The sequence below is a fragment of the Neomonachus schauinslandi genome, chromosome 3 (assembly GCF_002201575.2).
Source record: "Neomonachus schauinslandi chromosome 3, ASM220157v2, whole genome shotgun sequence".
Taxonomy (NCBI): Eukaryota; Metazoa; Chordata; class Mammalia; order Carnivora; family Phocidae; genus Neomonachus; species Neomonachus schauinslandi.
Genome location: NC_058405.1, coordinates 28,338,478 through 28,359,842, shown reverse-complemented (window position 1 = coordinate 28,359,842; position 21,365 = coordinate 28,338,478). Strand labels below are relative to the sequence as shown.

The 21,365-nt window shown below is 36.2% G+C and overlaps 1 protein-coding gene across 6 annotated transcripts in view; it reads right to left on the bottom strand.

Moving 5' to 3' along the window:
* The window catches only part of RBM26 (RNA binding motif protein 26), a 77,427-nt gene that overhangs the window by 37,922 nt on the left and 18,140 nt on the right, over positions 1–21,365 (bottom strand). For 3 of the 6 annotated variants that reach the window (XM_021697954.2, XM_044913537.1, XM_044913538.1), the window contains exons 2-9: positions 10,196–10,314; positions 9,421–9,557; positions 6,465–6,553; positions 5,658–5,875; positions 3,685–3,945; positions 2,244–2,483; positions 1,653–1,793; positions 1,147–1,287 (exon numbers count right to left, since the gene is read on the bottom strand). In XM_021697954.2, the coding sequence (XP_021553629.1) occupies positions 1,147–1,287; positions 1,653–1,793; positions 2,244–2,483; positions 3,685–3,945; positions 5,658–5,875; positions 6,465–6,553; positions 9,421–9,557; positions 10,196–10,314 (1,346 nt within the window). Of the gene's footprint in view, positions 1–1,146; positions 1,303–1,652; positions 1,824–2,243; positions 2,484–3,684; positions 3,946–5,657; positions 5,876–6,464; positions 6,554–9,420; positions 9,558–10,195; positions 10,315–21,365 lie in introns of all 6 variants that reach the window. The other 3 variants (XM_021697953.2, XM_044913535.1, XM_044913536.1) reach the window with 2 other exon arrangements.

The window sequence follows — 21,365 nt, the reverse complement described above, 5'->3', positions numbered from 1 at the left end:
ATGTAAAATACATATCAAGTATAAAAGTTTGTACAAATTTATTTCATTATCCAATCTACAAAAAACGATCTTCAGGAATTAAAGCATTACTCAATCCGAGGACCCCAAGATCACCACCCTAACCAAAGGCAGACACTTAACTGACTTGAGCCACCCAGGCACCCCTAAAGCATTACTTTCAAGAGTTTAGGGGCACCTGGGTGGCTCAGTCGTTAAGCGTCTGCCTTCGGCTCAGGTCATGATCCCAAGGTCCTGGGATCGAGCCCCGCATGGGGCTCCCTGCTCAGGGAGAAGCCTGCTTCTCCCTCTCCCACTACCCCTGCTTGTGTTCCCTCTCTCCCTGTGTCTCTCTCTGTCAAATAAATAAATTTAAAAAAAAAAAATCTTAAAAAAAAACAAGTTTAAATGAACCAATTAAGACTGCAAATGACAGGGGCGCCTGAGTGGCAGTTAAGCATCTGACTTCATTTCTCTTGATTTAGGCTCAGGTCATGATCTCAGGGTCGTGGGATAAAGCCCCACGTCAGGCTCAGCGCTGGGCATGGAGCCTACTTAATATTCGCTCTCTCCCTCTCTGCCCCTCCCCTCTAACATAAATAAATAAATCTTTAAAAAAAAAAAAAAAGACTGCAAAAGATACAAAATAGCCCCAAAAAAGCTACCTTAGAAAATATGTACTTTTGGGGCACCTGGGTGGCTCAGTCGGTTAACCATCTGCCTTCAGCTCAGGTTACCCCAGGGTCCTGGGATCGAGCTCCGAGTGGGGTTCCCTGCTCAGTGGGGAATCTGCTTCTCCCTCTCCCTCTGCCTTTCCCTCTGGCTTGTGCGCGCGTGCTCTCTCGCTCACTCACTCTCTCAAATAAATAAAGTCTTAAAAAAATAAAAGATTTATTCTCCTTTAAAAAAAAAAAAAGAAAATATGTACTTTCAGGAAATTCCTTTCCCCTTGAGTGACAGAACAAAGTGTCACCAGTAACACAAATAGAGAACCACACATTACCTTTTCTTTTAAGAGAGACCAAAGGATTGGAGGAATAAACTTAATCACCATCCCTTACTCAACCCCAATAAATGTAGGACCATATTCTTTATAAATGTTTGCCACTCTTGATATGAAAATAAGAAGAAAAGATTAATGAATAGTACCTCTGGGTGGCAAATCCATATCCCCTGATGTTAGTCCTATCAAGTTAGGCCTTTGTGCATGTACTCTGTGTCTATACATAGGTCTGGAAGTGTTTGTTATGCTTGGGGCTTCAGGATTGTAGCCATCTGTGTCATATGTATCTGGTAATACAAAAACTGTAATTAAAAAACAATTATAAAACGCCACTTGGTAATTTTTTATATTGATAACAGAAAAAGTAAATTATGTAACATTGTTAATACAGAGCTAACACGCTATATATATAAAAAAGAAATTTTAGTTTTATAAAAATAAGTTAAATAAAAAATATAACTTAGTCTTTTAAAAATCCTGAGGACTTGCATTTAATATACATTCACCATTTCTACATTTTATTCTATATGATTTTTGTGAGAAAAATAAACCTAATAGAGCTAGTCACTCTCTAGACATTTTTAAATTCCTTATCTAAACTCTGCTCTAAAGCCTCACTACATTATGAATATAAAGAGGGGCAAAACTGCACCTGCAGTAAAAAGAGAGGGTGGAGCAGGTGGAGGCTGGTGATGAATGCCAGTTGTTACTACAGTAGGAACAGAACTGGTTGCAGAGTTTGGGGGAGCATCCATGCCAGATGGCTGCAAAGGAGGAAGTGGAGGTGGTGGTCCTGTCAAAACCAAAGAATAAGAAATATCATCTGAAAGCAAACAAATAAAATAAGTTATTGTATATCCAAACATGATATTCTCATTTATCAGCAAAATTATAATATCTATAAACTCAAGTTCTTACAACTATATTAGATTTTTAGGGTAAAATATTCTTTTACTGTATTCCAAAACAGGTTTGTCTTAAGCTATAAAGAACTACTGAGAACTGGGATTCATCAGGGATGTGCTAAGTCAGGGCCACTCCACACCACAGTAAACCATAGGTTTGGCAAAGCCTGCAAAGTGGGGATATATTCTAAATAAGAGAATCTTGCCCTTGGTTTCTAACAGGCATCCTTAGGATTATTTTAGGTATTTTTAACAAAAGCAAGCATCAAACTATTAACTTTTAAAAAGGCTATGAATGGACAGATAATAGGTACTGGCAAACAAATAGATTTACTTACCTGTGACAGGTGGTAGGCTAGGTGGTAATGGGCCTGGTGGTGGCACTGGGGGTCTCAGATTCACAGGTGGAGGTGTAAGAATTGGCGGAGGTGGGGGAAGTCCAGGAGGAGGTGGTCCTTCAACAACTGGCGGCTGTGCTGGGAAAGGCAGCATGCCAGGAAGATTCACATCTTCTACAACTACAGGGTCACTTCCATGGTCAAAAGGGCACATGTCTCCTCTCATACAGAAACCCTTTTCTGTAAGGAAGAATAATTAGATACATGGAAAATGTCAGATATATAAATTTTCTGTAAGTTAACAAAGGTAAGATATTTAAAAATAAGAATATTGGGGCGCCTGGGTGGCTCAGTCGTTAAGCGTCTGCTTTCGGCTCAGGTCATGATCCCAGGGTTCTGGGATCGAGCCCCGCATCGGGCTCCCTGCTCAGCGGGAAGCCTGCTTCTCCCTCTCCCACTCTCCCTGCTTGTGTTCCCTCTCTTGCTGTCTCTCTCTCTGTCAAATAAATAAATAAAATCTTTAAAAAAAAAAAGAATATTTTTAATATTGGGCCAGTATAACTAACCATAACACAAGAGCTAATTTCCAGTAACATAAAATACTTACAAAGTAAATATAGCTAACATACACATTAAAAAAGTATATCCACAAATTAAAATGAGTATACCTAGCTAGCAAGAGGATATAAAACTTTTACGTATTTTCTGTCATTAGAAGCATTTCCCTTATTTATTTTTCATTTCCTTTATTTAAATCTCACTTAAAAGGGGCGCCTGGGAGGCTCAGTCGTTAAGCGTCTGCCTTCGGCTTAGGTCATGGTCTCAGGGTCCTGGGATCGAGCTCCGCATCGGGCTCCCTGCTCAGCAGGAAGCCTGCTTCTCCCTCCCCCACTCCCCCTGCTTGTGTTCCCTCTCTCGCTGTGTCTCTCTCTGTCAAATAAATAAATAAAACCTTTAAAAATAAATAAATAAATCTCACTTAAAACTTTGAGAATATTGCAACTATAACTTCAGTACAATTTATAAAACTTTTACAGTAAAACTTTGACAGTCTTCATCTATAAAATTCTTACAGGTGATATTCACATTTCTAGGTTCTAATTACATGCCAATAACCACTGATTTCTAAAGAATGAGTTTTGTCACGAATGTTTCAGTAGCAGATTCCCAGATAAACAACTCAGTACATACTACTCCTGTTTGGTAAACTCCAAAAATATATTAAGACTTATGTGTAAATAAGCACTATCTTTAGATGGATATACAATAGTCAGTAGTGACTAATGAAGGTTTAAATAATACTGAGAAATTCAAGAAGTGCCCAAGACTAACTTACCACCATTAACTGGGCTTTCTATGAATAACTGTGCAACCTAAACTTGTGGAATTTAGTCAACTGGAAATACTAATTCAGTACTTCAGGAAACAGTAAAAGACTTACCATCATAGTCTCTACACCGTTTCTTTGGCATTGGTGGTCTTACATATGAGTTATGGTCCACTTGGTCTTCATGAAATTCAGACCAACTTTCAGTAGTGTTATTACCATGATGAGTAGGAGCAATTACTGTAATAGTGCTGCTCAAAGTAGGTACAGGGTAGTGACCAGATGAAATATTAGGTACCGAAGAGACTGGAGTATAATTGTTTTCTAGTGGATCTGTCCTATCCAGGTCGTATTTAGGTTTTACTAGATCCCTTTCTGCAACAAAATATAAATAACTTATAAAACTATACACTATAAAAAAAGTCCCAGATCTACAAAACAGTGGTATTTTTGCTAAACACAGAGAAAATGTTCAAACTGTACACAAGCCTCCTTTTCCTTTAATAACTACTAAATGAATACACAATGTTCCAAGATAAGCTATTTCTTTTCAATATGACCTGAACTATAAAAATCACACAAAATTTGCTGCACTTAATGAGCTTTTTTTTCTTGGAGTGCTGTTTACAGAAAAGAGATCTTTTATTTTCTTCAGTGCAATCTTAGTATGCATAACATCAGCCCACAAAACAAAATATACAATAAAAGTATGGTTATTTTTTCTCTGATGAACATTTAGTTGTAATCCACCCAAAGATCCTAGCATGGCTTTTTAAATAAATAGTATACACTATTAATAGTATTAAATAGTGAAAACTATTTATTGAAGACGGAAACGGATGAGCTAAGAGGAAAGAAAAAGAGTTCGTATTAATCATGAACAAAACCATTAACTGGGCTGTGTTTGGTCCCAAGGAGAGAGAAAAGGTATAAAGAAGATTACTTAAGTGAAGCAATGTGCAGAAGGCCTAGATCACAGAGAGGGAAAAATCTAAGAGTAAGAGAGAAGTATAAAACTTATACAAAACCCGTAAATATTATTTCCCTAAGACTAAAGGTGACTGTACAATAAAAGCTAAAAGAGTAGCAGAAAATCTAATTTGAGTAAAGGTGTTTTACTTGAAGTATTTTAGTTGTTTTATTGCTCCAGTATCTTCCTTGAAATAACACACATTGGAAGAAAAATTATACATGTTGGAAATGACATGCTCTTGCAAATATATTCATCTGAAATGAGAATTTTAACTGTTTTCCTAATTTTAAAATATAACTCTTATATAATAAACTGAACATATTTATACAATTTAATGAATTTTATTTATGTATATATGTGTGAAACCAATCATAACCAAAATAATATAGATACATATTCATCACTCCCAAAAATATCCTTGCACTCCTTGATAATTCTCTGCCCTTTATTCCATCCAAGGCAACCACTGATTTTTTTTTGTCACCAGAGATTAGTTTGCATTTTCTAAAATTTTATATACATGTATATTCTTTTTTATCTGGCTTCTTTCACTCGGCATTATTATTTTGAGATTCATCCTTTTGTGACATATATCAAAAGTTCCATCCTTTTCTTCCACTGTATGGATGCATCAGGTTATCCATTCGCATGACATTTGGGTTGTTTCTAGTTCTTGTCTATTTCAAAGGAAGTTACCATGATCATTTACGTACAGTTGTGTGGAAATACACTTTTGTTTCTCTTACATAAATACTTTGGAGTTGGGATGGCTGGGTCATTTGGTAGGCGTAGATTTAAATTTAAGATACTGTGAAAGTTTTTTCCAGAGAGTTCCAGTTTATCTCTATCCTTACCAATATTAGATAAAGTCAGCCTTTTTACTTTTAGTCATTGCAATGGGCATGCAGTGGTGACTGTGGTTTTAATTTACATGAAATAAAATTTTTAAAAGAAATTTTTTAAAAAGCATTCACTTCGACCACAAAATACATCAAAATAGAAAAAATGAAGACAACACTGACAAAAATTAAAAACCATTTTTAAAACCCTCAAATGCAGCGTATTCACAATAGAAGAATGCTAATCAGAACATACATATATATGGATTATTTACCCCGGCTTCGTGTTCTGCTTCTGCTTCTAGTCCTGCTTCTATCCCTATCCCGGTCACGAAGCCTCTCTTTACTCCAACTTCGACTCCGACTCCTGCTGTAACTTCGACTTCGGCCTCGTCTTCTATTGTACCGGTCTCTATATGAATCTCTTCGAGGAGGGTTTCGATCATAATCTCTTTTGCGAGAACGATCATCTTTTTTCCTCTCATCACGACTTCTAAAGAAATAAAATGATCACTTTCAGGAAAGTAAGTAGATACAGAAAATACTCATTAAATGCAAAAGTCACATTTTATTCCTGTAAACATGATTCTTTATTCCACTGCATATACAGGAAACTCAAATTGAAAAACTGAACATGATCTGCTCAAGAACTCTAAAACCCCTTTAAAGGAAAGTCTCAATCCCTAACCTTATACACAAAGACATCTATACATCTGGCATCGGTACATCACATCTCTTAGCACGTTGTCCTGTACACACATAACTTCATACTTACAGGCATGTAGCGCATCTACTGCCTACACTAAATGCTTTTGAAGCCTTAGTGGGAAAAATTATTTATTCACACTAAAGGGAAACTCCATGCAAAAACAGTTCTCACTTCATGCAAGCACTATTCTAAATCTCAATTCCAGGACCTACAAACGTGACACAGATATTCTTGGTAAGAAAGGAACTGAGTTACACTTTCCTAGACCAAAAGAAGAGTAGACATTACTTGCCCCTAGGCGAGATAATCAAGTCTAAGCATTCATACAAAAGATATCCAATGTCTAAGCACTGAACATGGTTCAATCAATCACCTATTTTCTCTGTATCGGGAACTTGACTGGGGAGGACTATGATTTAGTCTTCTGGAAAACTTCTTCTCTCGCTCTTCCTCCTTTGTGATCTGATATACAAAGAAAAATTTGCATTAAGTTTAGCAAGTTATTCCTTGCCATGTTACTATTTGAATGATTTAATTGATATTAAAATACAGACGTGAAATTGTTCTCTTCTAAAAGCATTAAAAAAATTTCTCTTCTAAGTACAATCATTTAATTTAACCATAGAAGAAAGGTTTGCTGAAAGTTACAGTGAATGCTAAAGAAACTCAGAAATGTTTATCTTAGATAACAGTGGTGAGAAAACACTTAGGCAAATGTCCTCATTTAACATTATTAGTAGAAAGTCAATTTTAGTTCTTCTTTCAAAAGTCCAACATACACTCATGTTTTGGTTTCACGGATTTGGCCAGGCCCCACACACATTAGGAAATAGAGCAGAATGCATTAGAACTAACCAAGTCAGAAAAAGAGATGTAAGAGAAAATGATATGTAAGGTCAAACAGTTCTCCAGTTCTCAGCAGTATGGCAGCTATATATTCCTCTTCCCTACAAGGGGCCTCCATTCGTATTATATTAATAGAAAGCAGCCCTGGAAAATATTCCCTTGATCAGTGCGCTACTTTTCTGAGGCCAGAATTTTCCATGCTATACTGTCTAGAACACTGTTACATAGGACATTAATAGGTGTTACTAGAAAAAAAAGATTTAGAGGATAAACAAATACAGGAAATACTGAACATGTGGTTTCTGTAAATATGATAGGACTCAAGATTTTGCATTGTTAATAAGAATTCTAAGACAATCTGATGCAGGCAGTCTATAGGATAATAGAACAGTGTCCCAGTTTATGCCAGTTGTTCCAATACCCCTCTGGGTAAGAGCCTCTTACTGTCAGAAGTGTCCAATGTTGGGTGATAAATTAAATGGAAATCCTATTACTAGGCCAAACTCTAAGAAACACAGCTTAAAAGCCTTTTTTTAAGTCTTTTTTTTCTTATACTTTCATTCTCCTCTTCCCACCCATTTCGACCCTTCCCCACCCAAAAAAAAAACAGGTATGGTACAATGCACCTTTTCCCTTCTACTTGCTTCAACACACACTCGTGAGTAATTTATGTTGACAGATCATCATATTCCACAGTACATGCTCAACTGGCAACTTTTACTATACCCACGGTATTTTAAATCCAGGTTGTCATCTGACATTTTGACAGTTGTGAAATATCAGGGATAAATATCCTTCACAACTGGTCAAGAAAACTGTGGAGAAATATTATTATGTCAATAGACGTAAGACTAAGGTTTTGCCACTAATTCGTTTTGGGGGAAGACTTCTTACTGCTTCTCAAATCCAGAGAAGACTACTTAAGATTTTCTAAGAATTAAAATATGATTTGCAATAGCAAAAATCTAGAACTAACCCATCAAACTTGCATCGGTGGGCAAAACTTAAATAAATTATTGTGCATCTCTACGTGGCGTAAGCAGTTGCCAGCACAATAGCAACTATCCCTTTCCTTATTAATAGAACCCCTACTGTAAGGTATGAAATATGCACAAAATTATTTCTGGTCTTCCCTTTCACTGAGAAGTGATAGGGGTGTTTTATGCGCACGCCTGTGTAACTACATACATGTACATGTGTGTAAATGTGTTCAGATGCAGAATAAAAATATATTTGAGACTTACTATGTAATGCTATACATATGTTTATATCATTACATAATAAACAAATATTACTTACATAATCTGTAAAGAAAAAAAAGAGTATGAGGGGAAAAAACCCAATCACATCTTCTACCACACAACAATCTCTCAACAGTAATAGGAACTGCCATTTACTGAGAACATACTATGTGCTACACACTACGCCAAGTGCTCTATAGACAACATTTTATTATTCCTCACAACAACCCTATAGTGTTTCCATTTCACAGCTGAGTAAACTAAGGCTTGGCAAAGTAACGTGTTCAAGGTCATAAAGCACTGACTGATAAAGCCAAAATTTTAACCAAGATTTATTTGACCTAAAGCTAGGCCAACTGCAGAAATATAACAGCTTAACTGTCAATTAGTTTTGCTCGAATTACAATCTTTAAACATCAAATTAAGAAGATCTGAATTTTTATGATTATTAAGAACGGCAATCTTGTATAAAAGGTAAATTCTTCTAAAACTCTTAAAGGATGAAGTCATGCCCACTGCCCTGTGAAGGTCCTTTTAACGAGACTACCTTAAAAACAGCCCCCTACAAAATTCAGGCAGGATAGAAGCAAATAGATCTAATGTCAATCTAATTATTTTCACAGAACACAGATAATGCGAGTCCACAGCTGTAAGATACTATACAGAAAAGAGTTAAAAAGTAAGCCTGAGACTGTCATCCTTAGAAAGGCCTGCTTATTATAAGGTAGGCCCTTGGCTGGTGTCTGTGAACTCTGATTTCTGGAGGGTTCCCATCATTCCCTGATAATAACAGCTCACTATATGCCTGAATTGTTTGTGTCAACGATACGGTTTTATGCTAAACACATGCTTTCCTCTGGGAGTTTGGAATTTTGGTACCTAGTAGACAGAAGGTGCATCTGTGACCAGCCCTCAATAAAAACCCTGGACACTGAGTCTCTAATGAGCTTCCCTAGTTCAAATGTGTTGAAAACTACTTGTTACGTGCATCCTTTGTGACTCTCCTAGGAGAAGCCTCTAGAAGCTTATGTCTGTTTTCCCCCAGACTTCGCAACACCTACTTTTTCCTTTTGTTGATTTTGCTGTGAAGTCATAGCCATGAGTATGACTAAGTGTTAAGTCCTATGACTGCTCCTAGGGATGGTCCTGAGGATTCTTGACACAAACACAGAAAGTAAACCTCAGTTTAATTATTCCTTATATGTTTTTAAAGAACATCTAAAGTTTAACACAAATCCTTACCTCTTCTTTTTTTATATCTTTTTCTTGGTGCTGAAAAAATTCTACCTTTAAGCTTCCTGATGATGGCTGCTCTGGAGGAGGTAGATAACTCTTTGTATTCACAGCATCAAAAAGCTTTTCCACAAATATCTGCGTCTCTAACAAAAAAACAAAACAAAATTAAAAAAAAACCACAGATTAAAGACATTTGCTAAGATATGATTTCTCCCCTTCTATACATCAGAGTTCAATATGATGAAATATACAATGACTTTTATAACTCTAGAAATTAAACTAAGACCAACAGCTTCCCAACCAGTGTGTCATGACACAAATCCTATGGTAATACTAAATCCATTCAATTTCAGGGTAGTGGAACTAGGATGGCCAGAGCTTCTGGGCCAGTGGCTTCCAGCCATGACTAGTCTCCAGGTACCCTGCGCCCAGAGTGCCAAACATAAATATTATTATCTAGATGGTAGCAAAGTGAAAAGAGTTAGAAACACTATCTAGACAACATCCCTAGTAGCTTCTTAAGCAATACGATCTTTAAATAAACAAGCATTCATTTACTTAATCTTTTAAGGAGAAATATCGGCTTCCTTTAAGAAAGAGAATAAAGATACTAATGAAAAAGGTTTTCATTATAAATAAGCTATAATCAGTAATAATACTGTTTATTCAACTTTGTTATAATTAGAGTGTGTTCTCTTATGGAGTTCCTTTAATATTATGGAAAATCTTGCTTTAAAGGATTTATTAAAATAAACTACTATTTTTAAACCAAAGATTTTACCTTTTTGAAGAAATACATCCAGTTGATCAATACATAATGCCTTTAACTCTTTCTCACTTTTGTCTTTCTTTACCAAAGCGAGAACATATTTTGCTAGGGCTGATGGATCTGCATCACAACTGAAGAAAAAAAGCAATGTTGAAGGAAATTTAGCCATAAACAATTGCACATTCTAAAAATTTCAGTTACAAACAGACTTAGGTGATATGATAGTTAAGTGAATTATTATATGTAAAAAGCACCTACCCCATGGAAGGCAATGAAGAAATATAAGTTCTCCCTTATAGTAATGTATTTTACACGATCTACATAGCCAATATTCCGTATCCTTCCACATTTGTACTAATGTATGTATTAAACTCGGTAGGCTTTATTATTATTAAAAAGAGAAGTTATAACAAAGTAAAAACAGTACCAGAGCATCAAAAACTATTAGCGTGGAACCAATAAAAATACAAAAAGTGCCCTCCCCTTTCCCCTACCCCAAGAACTAAATAGCTAGAAAACCCAGAGAGGGCACGAAAAGAAAACCTGAAAACATACTACAAGTTTAGAAACAGACCCAAATAAATAAATACATGAATTTTGATTTTATAAAGGTGGCATCCAAGTCAATGTGCAAGAGATGAACTATACAATAAATGATATTGAGACAAGTGGCAGTTATTAAAAACTAAGTTGGTTCTATAACTGATTCCATACACCACAATAAATCTAAAACTGAAAAATATGAAACCACTAAAGTATTAGGGAAAAAAACAAGGAAGTTATTTTATAACTCTGGAGTAATGAAGACTTTCTGAATAATGACAGAAATCTGTATTACAAGAGTAATTTGATTATACAAAAAAAAGGCAAAAACTTTGGAATGAAGAGTCAAAAGACAAATAAAAAAAGCTCAAATAATTTAACCCATTCCAAAAAGTGAATTCTCCTAATATGTAGTTTCTATCAATCAGTAAGACCAAAATCATAAGAGAAAGAAGATAAAGAATACAAATAGATACTAAACAGAAAAAGTAAGTATAAATATGAGTAAAAATACACCCTCATCCATAAAAGAAATTCACACTTAAGCTATATTGAAATACCATTTTTCAGCTATAAAGCTGGCAAAATCTAAAGATACGAATATATATTCTGCAGATAAGACTATGGGGATACACAGTTTTTAAACACTGTGGCTGCTGTGAGGAGACTGGTAGCATACAATCACAAGTGCAAATGACCTAGCAATTCTATTTCTCTGAAGTTACTTTACAGACATACTTACATATTCAAAGTGACACATACACAGATCATTCACTATCACACTGATTGCAAAATAAAAAATGTGCAAAATGTCCATTTACAGAGGACTGAAAAAAGAAATTATACTAATCTACACAAGGGAATGGAATACAGCAAAAAGACACAAAAAAGAATGAGGAAGTGTTCCTATCATAGAGAAATTTTCCTTATCAATTTGTTATGTTCAAAAAGGTAGAGTTTATAGCAGCAAAGTCCACAATAGCCAAACTATGGAAAGAGCCTAGATGTCCATCAACAGATGAATGGATAAGGAAGATGTGGTATATATATGCAATGGAGTATTATTTGCATCTGCAACGACATGGATGGAACTAGAAGATATTATGCTAAGCAAAATAAGTCAATCAGACAAAGACAAGTATCATATGATCTCACTGATAATGAAGAATTTGAAAAACAAGAAGGGGAAGGGAAGGGAAAAATGAAACAAGACGAAACCAGAGAGGGAGATAAACCATAAGAGACTCTTAATCTCAGGAAACCAACTGAGGGTTGCTGGAGTGGTGGGGGTTGGGAGGGATGGGGTAGCTGGGTGATGGACACTGGGGAGGGTATGTGCTATGGTGAGCGCTGTGAATTGTGTAAGACTGATGAATCACAGACCTGTACCCCTGAAACAAATATTATATGTTATTTAAAAAAAAAAAAAAAAGCAACGTAGAGAAAACCGGCTATCATGTTACCATTTGTGTGGGGGAAAGAGAAGAAATTACGTATTTGGATTGGCTTATATTTGAATAATAAATATGTGGAAGTACAAACAAATAATTTTGGTTATTGATTTTTTTTTGGATGGGGGGAGATAGTGGGGGCTAAGTGAAGGAGGAACAGAGTGAGCAAAGAAAGTTTTTGATGCCTGAGCCATGCCCAATCCTAACAAAAAGCCAGGTAATTGTTTTTCAACTAAGCTAAGATTGTTACCCATGTAATTAATGGTCATTTTACAATTTAGGCTAAATAAGAATAAAATAGTAGCAACAGCCAAGCACTAACATCTACCAAACACCTAGTTTGTGCCATGAACTGTACATACTGTATTTATTAGCTCTATTCTGTAACAGTTCTACAAAAGTACAGCAGTAACCTACATCACTGAATCAAAAAGTACATCTTTAAAAAGACAATGAAGAGGGCGCCTGGGTGGCTCAGTCGTTAAGTGTCTGCCTTCAGCTCAGGTCATGATCCAAGGGTCCTGGGATCGAGCCCTACATCAGGCTCCCGGCTCAGTGGGGGGCCTGCTTCTCCCTCTCCCACTCCTCCTGCTTGTGTTCCCTCTCTCGCTGTCTCTCTGTCAAATAAATAAATAAAATCTTTAAAAAAAGACAATGAAGAGCTTTGGTTGCACAGCAGAAAACACCTATAGAAAAACCTGACTGCAAGTGAATCAACAGGCGTAATTCAACCATTTGTGTTTTGCTTTGTTGTTTTATAAAGGCTACACAGATAAATCTAATACAGCGTCAGAACTGACAAATACTCTATTAAGGAACCAGTATAGCATTTATCATATGTTCTAAGACTTCCTAGTCTACATTACTGTGGTCATTAACTACGTCTTCTAATTCTTCACTCCTCCCTTTAGAAGGCAGAGCCTGATTCCCCACTCTTTGAGAGTAGGCTCAATTTAGGGACTTGCTTCTAAACAAACAGAAGAGCAGAAGTGATGGTGTCTACCTTCCGAGATTAGGACCTACAAAGTATTGTGGCATCATCCTTGCTCTCTCTCTGGAATCACTTCTAGAGAAAACAGCTGCTATGTTCCAAGGACACTCAAGCAGCCTTATGGAGAGCACCATGTGGCAGTGAAATGAGGGTTCCAGTCAACAGTCAGAGGACTGAGGTCTCTTGCCAATAGCCATATGTAAGTGAGCTTGGAAGCCGATTCTACAGTCACCGTAGAACCTTGAGAAGACTGCAGAACTGATCTACAGCTTAACTGCAATCTCATGATTCAGAGCCAGAAATACTCCACTAACTTGCTTCCAAATTCCTGACACAGGAATGATAAATGTCATGAGGTGATAAATGTCTGCTGTGTTACTAAGTTAAGTTGCAGGGTAATTTGTCAGTAATCATACTTTTCTCATAGATCTATTTCCATTTATTTACAAAGATTTGAAATGGGCTATTGAACAAGAAACAAGAAAAAATTCCACTTTAATGGTACATGAAAGATTTTTTTAAAGAGTTTTTCTTTGAAATTTACTTCAATATACTTAAACTAACCTTTTAAAAAAATACAGACAAAATGATTTATGATTTTTTCATGTTTTATCATAATGAGCACAGAAATACTTACATCTGTGATGAAATAAGCCCAAAGAAATGGGACAAATATAACCTCATGATGATCTATAGATATACTTACACCCAGCAATTTGGTAATACTGCATGACAAATCATGAAAGAATGCCTATTCATGTTAGGTAATCTGAATAAGCACAGTCAACTAAACACTTAACTAGACATCAAGCTAAACATACTTCAGCTTACTGAAAAATCACTGTGAAACAGAATACTAGCACTGTGTTATACTGTTTTATTGCAACTGCTGTTAATAAACAAATCTAGAGGGGTGCCTGGGTGGCTCAGTCGTTAAGCGTCTGCCTTCGGCTCAGGTCATGATCCCAGAGTCCTGGGATCAAGCACCGCACCAGGCTCCCTGCACCGCAGAGAGCCTGCTTCTCCCTCTCCTGCTCCCCCCTGCTTGTGTTCCTGTTCTCGCTGTCTCTCTCTCTGTCGAATAAATAAAATCTTTAAAAATAAATAAACAAATTGCGAGTCTCCACATTGAGTCCAAATCCTATAATTTAACTCAACATTGGTCTTATTGTGAATTTTCAACTTACTAACAGCCTTGCTAATGACTTAACTGTGACTTGACATTTCTCTTAACTAAACACCAAATCTATTCCGCTGCCACTCCATTACTTTTCTAAATATGATACTTTAAGTCAATTAAAATTTTAGCGGTTAAAAATATAAGGGTGCCGGGTGGCTCAGTCGGTTAAGTGTCCACCTTCAGCTCAGGTCATGACCTCAGGGTCCTGGGATAGAGCCCCACGTTGGGCTCCCTGTTCAGCAGGGAGTCTGCTTCTCCCTCTCCCTCTTCCACTCCCCACTATTCGAGTTCTCTCTCTCTCAAATAAATAAAATCTTTATTAAAAAATGCAGAAAAAGGCCTTTGTGATTTCTGTAATTATTACGGTTTATAGACCACAGTTTTAAAAAACAGCAAGACAGAATCATTCCCGAACAATCACTGCTCAACATCTTCTACAGGAAGCTATTGAACTGAATTAAAAAAACAATAAAATCACAACAACCACAGCAAATCAACTACCATACACAAAAATTCTAAATCCTTGACACAGTCTGAAAGGGCAAATTACTTTTTAAAATTTGTTAAACTGCAAATTATATAGTAGAAACAAGGTTTATAATTTCACATTTAATGCCAAAATGGGTGAATTTACATTTGAGAGGCAATTTTTCTTAAATCCTATAAAAAGTCATTTCATATTTAATATTTTTAAAAACAAAAAAATATGTACTTGTAAATTACAGCTAAGTAAAAGAATATCTGAACTACAGAAGTTTAATAATATGCCACATGTTATAAATCAAGGAGAAAGGGCAAAATATGTGTTCTCTTTTCTGTTTTAATTAAAAGTGCCAATGCTACTTCATCTGAACACCCAGCAACAACCTGCTATGCAAAATTAATGCAGTAAAAATGTTTAAATTACCTAATCAAAAGAAAATTTTATTAAGATAGTAAGGGGTTATTTAAAAAAAAAAAAAGTCTCCATGGCAAGCAAGACTATTTATACAGTACTTTACGGCACCAGTTGCCACTGTTGATGATAGGTTTGCAGTATGAATGAACAGATCTTGTCAGAGATAGACTTTACCCTATGCTATGTTACTAGCATTCTAGAAACAGTTAAAGAAAAGTGGGACGGAAATCTTTCAGATCAGAGAGAGAAAGGGGACAGATTTTGAAAATGTTTAAGTACAAAGAACACTGAGTGACAGACTTCAACCCTATCTTAGCAAACAGGCTGAATTCCCACTGATTCTACGTTCCATAAAGACTTCTCAATCCAGTAAGTACATAATCTGCCAATAAAGCATCAAACTAACCACAGAGTGCTCCAACTCCAATTACGTGTGTGTGTGTGTGTGTGTGTGTGTGTGTGTGTTGGGGGATTGAGAGGGTTGGGTGGGCAAAACACAAACAAAACAAACTAAAGAATAAGGCCGGCATGAGACACGACTTGCCAACAGCATTTGTGAAAGGCGGGGTGGAGGAGGAGCAACTAAGTATTTTAGTATGTCAAATGAGATAAAGTGTGAAATGGTTGGGGGAAAACTTAAATCATAAAGATGCAATAATATAAGAAAACAGTACTAGAGAGGAAACAGTGCAGTTCCCAAGCCGTAGGGAGAGCCATTGCTTTCACTTCAAGGTGTCACCTTTTACAAATACATAAGCAAATTCAAACGGATTCCCAGAAAATGACCAGAATGGTAAATGGATATCATTATCAGAGAGCTTACTAGAGATTCTCAGCCTGGAAAATTGAAATGTCAGAGAGAACTTGGTAGGTTTTCAAATAATTGAAGGGCTATCACAAGAAAGATTACACTTACTCAAGACATCCTCCACGGGATATAATTAGAACCAATAAGTGGAAGGAACAGATTTTGGCTTAAAATAGAGATGAACTTTTTAATAATCAGAGGCCTCCCAAAGGCAGAATAAACTGCCTGAAAGAAAAGTGCATTTTCCATCATTAGAATGGTTTCAAGCATAGGCTGAACAGCCCCTGGCAGATAAGCACTGGATTGGATAGTAAATCCCTCACAAACATGAAAGAGTATAATCCTTAGGTTTAATTTTGTTTGTGGAATACTGTGCCAAATATATGAATTATAAGATAATACAGTATTCTTTTCAATTAATTTGTAAATATTAGCAATAAAAAAATTTAAGTGACCTGGCACTACAGATAAAATATGTATTATATAGGAGAGTTTTATCAAAACATACCAAAACCCAAAAACAGAACTTCTTACACACATGTGTAGTCGCTGGGCCTAACAGTACCTAAGAGAGAATACAGAGAAAGAGAGAGAGAATATATACAAATCTATCTCACTACATCAACAGCTCACTTTTATCAAGGACCCTTTTCTTTTTCATTCATGAAGTACTTAGAATAAAATAAGTTGATTATCTTCCAAATATCACATTCATCTTTCAAAAATATTTAACAAGCACCTACTATGTAAGGCACTGTTCTAGATCCTGATGATTCAACTTCGAAAAAAATTTCAGTCCTTGTGCTCACAGAATTTACACTGGGGCTGTTGAAGCTCCAGTGGAGGAGACACAATACGTACATAGATACACACAACATATTGTCATGTAGACAAGTGCTCTGAGGAAAAATAATGTAAAGCATGAAGATAAATTATAGAGTAAAAGGAACAAAAAAGAGGAGAAAGAATGAATGAATATATATTAGATAAAATCATCAGGGAAGAACCCTGATGAAGTAACCATTTAAACAGGGATCAGAATTTAAACAGGGATCAAAATGGAGCACAAGCAAGCTTTGGGCTATCTGGAAAAAGGACAGCCCAGGCTGAGGGAGCCCAACAGAAAAGGTCTGAAGTGGACGCCTACTTATACATGAGGCACAGGAGTCCAGTGGAATGGAGAAAAGAGAGCATTCATGAACAGCTGGATATCTAATCTCTCACCTCTTTAAAGATTTAAAATCAAATGCTCAATGAGCTTTAACAAATTAAACGTCCAGATCACCATGAAATCATTCAAACCAATGATTTTAAAGGCATAAAAGTAAAATTTTAACAATCTCTGAATTTGTGTTAAGGATATAGTAATAATAATGAAAAACATTAGTAGGGGTAACCATCTAAGAAGGTCATTCTTTTCCAAAAGTATCTGAGGAGGGAAGTACATACGCTAAAAAAGTTGGAGAAGCCAAAGCAATGCAGAAAATCAAATGTTAATAATAAAAATAAAACCTCCCAAAAGAACTGACATGAATCAAATCACTCCTAGATATAAAAATTGTAAATTAATCTTCCTAACACACTCTTCATATTAGTTTTTACTTTTTAATCTAGGACTTTCAAAATAGTAATGACAAGGAAAACAAGAAAAGCTAGCCTTCCAGTACATTCTTTCAAAAAGAAGTTTGTTTTGCTTTGCTCAAGTTTCTTGGAGGCTTTAGAAATTCAGTGGAAGATAACTGAAGGAATTTAACCCAAGCTTCCATTTTTGGTAATCCTGAGAAGGTGTAGCTGGAGGTGGCAGTGGAAATTAAAAATTAAATTTAAATATGTTAACTCAGTAACTTTAGAACACGGATATACACCCACATCTGTTCCTACCAAATTTTCACTTTATATTCAAGAAAAATATCTAATTTGCATCAAAGTCATAGTTCTATTATTCTGTACTTAGGATTATTCTTTTAAAACTCCAAATCCCATTACAACAAATATAATACATACACTGAAAAATTCAGTTGCCATTGTTTACTATATAGTTTCATTCAATTCAAATAAGGAGGCAAAAATGGATTATTTGTATGTAGTAATTAGCTACAGCAAAGGTTATTCATTAAGAATTATCATACCCAGGGGCGCCTGGGTGGCTCAGTCATTAAGCGTCTGCCTTCGGCTCAGGTCTTGATCCTGGGGTCCTGGGGTCCTGGGATCAAGCCCCGCATCAGGCTCCCTGCTCGGCGGGAAGCCTGCTTCTCCCTCCCCCACTCCCCCTGCTTGTGTTCCCTCCCTGGCTGTGTCTCTCTCTGTCAAATAAATAAAATCTTAAAAAAAAAAAAAAAATTATCATACCCACTTCATGCTACAAAATAAAATCACAACCAGAAAATAAGCATATCTAAACATGATCCATCCATGAGCGTCATACAAATCACTTCTTACCACTGCAAACACTTAACCACTACATGTAATTACAACACTGAAAACTATTCAGTCAGTTCTCTTATTCCCTATATTACCCAAGAAATAGCAGCAATGCGTTCTTTCCTTGAGAACAGTAGTCCTCAAACATTTTGGTCTCAAGATCGATTTACATGTTAAAAACTATAGAGAACTCCAAAGAGCTTTTATTTAAAAGGGCTACATCTATCAATATTTACCATATTAGGAAAACTGAAAAAATTTAAATTATTTAGTTTAAAATAACAAATCAAATAAATAACAAACCTACAATTTAACAGAAGAAGCTCTTGGCGGGGGGGAGATGGCCTTCAAAAGGAGGAATTTAATAAATGGAGACTCTAAGGGTAAGGCTAACTTTAGGCATAGCTGGATCCAGGAGTTCAAATGATATCACCAGGACCCTCTTTCCATTCTGCTTTCCCTTGAATTCATTTCATTTTAAGCAGGCCCTCTCCACAAGGCAACAAAAACAGCCCTGAGCAGCTCGAGGTTTACATCATTCTGATAGCTAGTGAATCCAGGGACAGAGGATTGCTTTCCTCTCCTCCTGCATCAATTGGTCCTTGAAAATTACTCAAGAATCTTCCCCAGTTTGGGTCATTTCCCTACACAGGGCAGGGATGGGCAGAGTTCCATGAGTAAAAGCCTCCCCTGAAACTAAATACCTTATTTTTTAATGAAAAAATAATTATATTTCTACAACAGAATAAAAATTTGGTGAGAAAACTGACAATGTTTCACAATTCTGCAAATACCATTAAATGTCTAGCTTAAAAGAAGACAGAACACTTCTAATATCTACTTTTATATTCAATCTGTTGGGATATACTATTTTGGTTGAAATACATAAAGAAATCTGACCTCATACAGATCTATGGTTAGAAAAGTGAGGACTTCACAGACCCTAAGGAAGGTCTCAGGAAAGCTCAGGAGTCCTCCCATCACACTTGAGAACCACGGTTTTAAAATTCATTTTAAAAGTATCTGTAAAGTATCTGATTCAAAGACAAAGTCAATCTTCATCTTCTCAAAGATAAGACCCACCAACTCAGATTGGGAAACTCTATGCTGTTCACTGCAAATAACAGTAGCCCAAATGGCAAACTGAGCACAGACAGGTATGGTTATAGTATCATGTCACAGAACTCTCTCTTAAAAGAAAAGTGGGACTGGAGGTGAAATGCTGATATGGCAGCCCACAGCAAAACTCCACATTTAGTACATGTTTTATATTCCAATTCAGAGAAGACTTGAGTTTTCTGGGAATGGACTCTGGCCTCCAAAGGCTACCTCTTCAGTTACTCATATTCACATTTTACCTACTTATAAACCAGAGCTGAGGTATTTCTTCCTTTCAGTTACTAAGAGAGAGAGGAAGCCAGGAACCATTTTCTTTCATGACCAAGAAGAGACAGAATTATCCAAAAAGCACTAAGACATGAAGTCTGAAAAAAAACCTAGCTAACTGAACTTTAAAATAATTCAGTATGTAACCTGAAAATAAAAATTTCCCCGTACCTGTTTTTCAAGAGCCACAGAATCCCCCTTTCTGAACACTTATGAGTAAATTTTAACCCTTTGGAAGAAATAAATAATAACAAAATTCAACTAAGTAGAAACATTTTGTAAATTTTTCCTGAAATGCCAGACCTTAGGATCTGTACATATGTCTGTCCTGTTAGATTGTTGCTATGGGTATGCTATGCTCGTCTGTTTCCCCTACAGGGATTCTAGGTAACTATGTCTACCTTTTCCCCAGACCCAACTATAATGTGTTGAAAAGTATCAACTAATTATCACACTATGTAAGAGCACATTAAATCAAGAGTATTATCAACAAAACTCACAAAAAACAGCTCTCAGTTTAGGTCAAAACCAATTATGACAAGTTCAAAGACCTGTCACAGATACAAAAAAAAGTCAGTAAAACGTCTCTAGCCTATTGACAAGTCTTTTCTCCTTGCCTTTCCTCCTCATATATATTCAGTACACAAGTCCCAAGAATACTGCCATTTCTTCTCAACCTCCTGCCTAAGTCCAAATTCAGGCATTTCACAACTCACTCTTAAAGCTACAAGAAAAAACTGCTAACTAATCTTCTTTGCCTCCAAAAATGCTATAATCTAATCAAACCTCTACACACCCCAGTATCATTCTTTAAAAAAAAAAAAATCTGATCAAGTTACTACCCAGATTTAATTTATCTTTCCCAGTATACCACAACCTAGTCCCCAAAATGTCCAAACACTTCAGTATGGGAACAAAATCTAATCTTACTCTGAAACCAACAAAGGCTGCTGGATTCAAAAGCCTCTTCCTAACCAAAATGAATAGTCCTAATTCCTCACAGAACTGTTTTTCCAATTTTGGCTATTTAATGTCATCAGAAGCTTCAAACTTTAACAGAATCCAATTTGAGAGAGTGCATGAAAAACTTCAGAGACTGGTCACTGCAAGTATATGAACAGTTTTCAAAATGGGATCTACCTCGTTCACTATTATAAAGAATTAAACTTTATAAAAGTTAAAGTAAAGGGGCGCCTGAGTGGCTCAGTCGTTAAGCGTCTGCCTTCGGCTCAGGTCATGATCCCAAGGTCCTGGGATCGAGCCCCGCATCGGGCTCCCTGCTCCACGGGAAGCCTGCTTCTCCCTCTCCCACTCCCTCTGCTTGTGTTCCTTCTTCACTGTCTCTGTCAAATAAATAAATAAAATCTTTTAAAAAAAAAAGGTAAAGTCCTGGAGATATCATTGAAGAAAATAATATAAACCTATAACTACAGTCACATTGACAATTTCTTGTAAAATGCCCCCCAAAAAGTCTTGAAGTACTTATTACATTTAAAACTATATT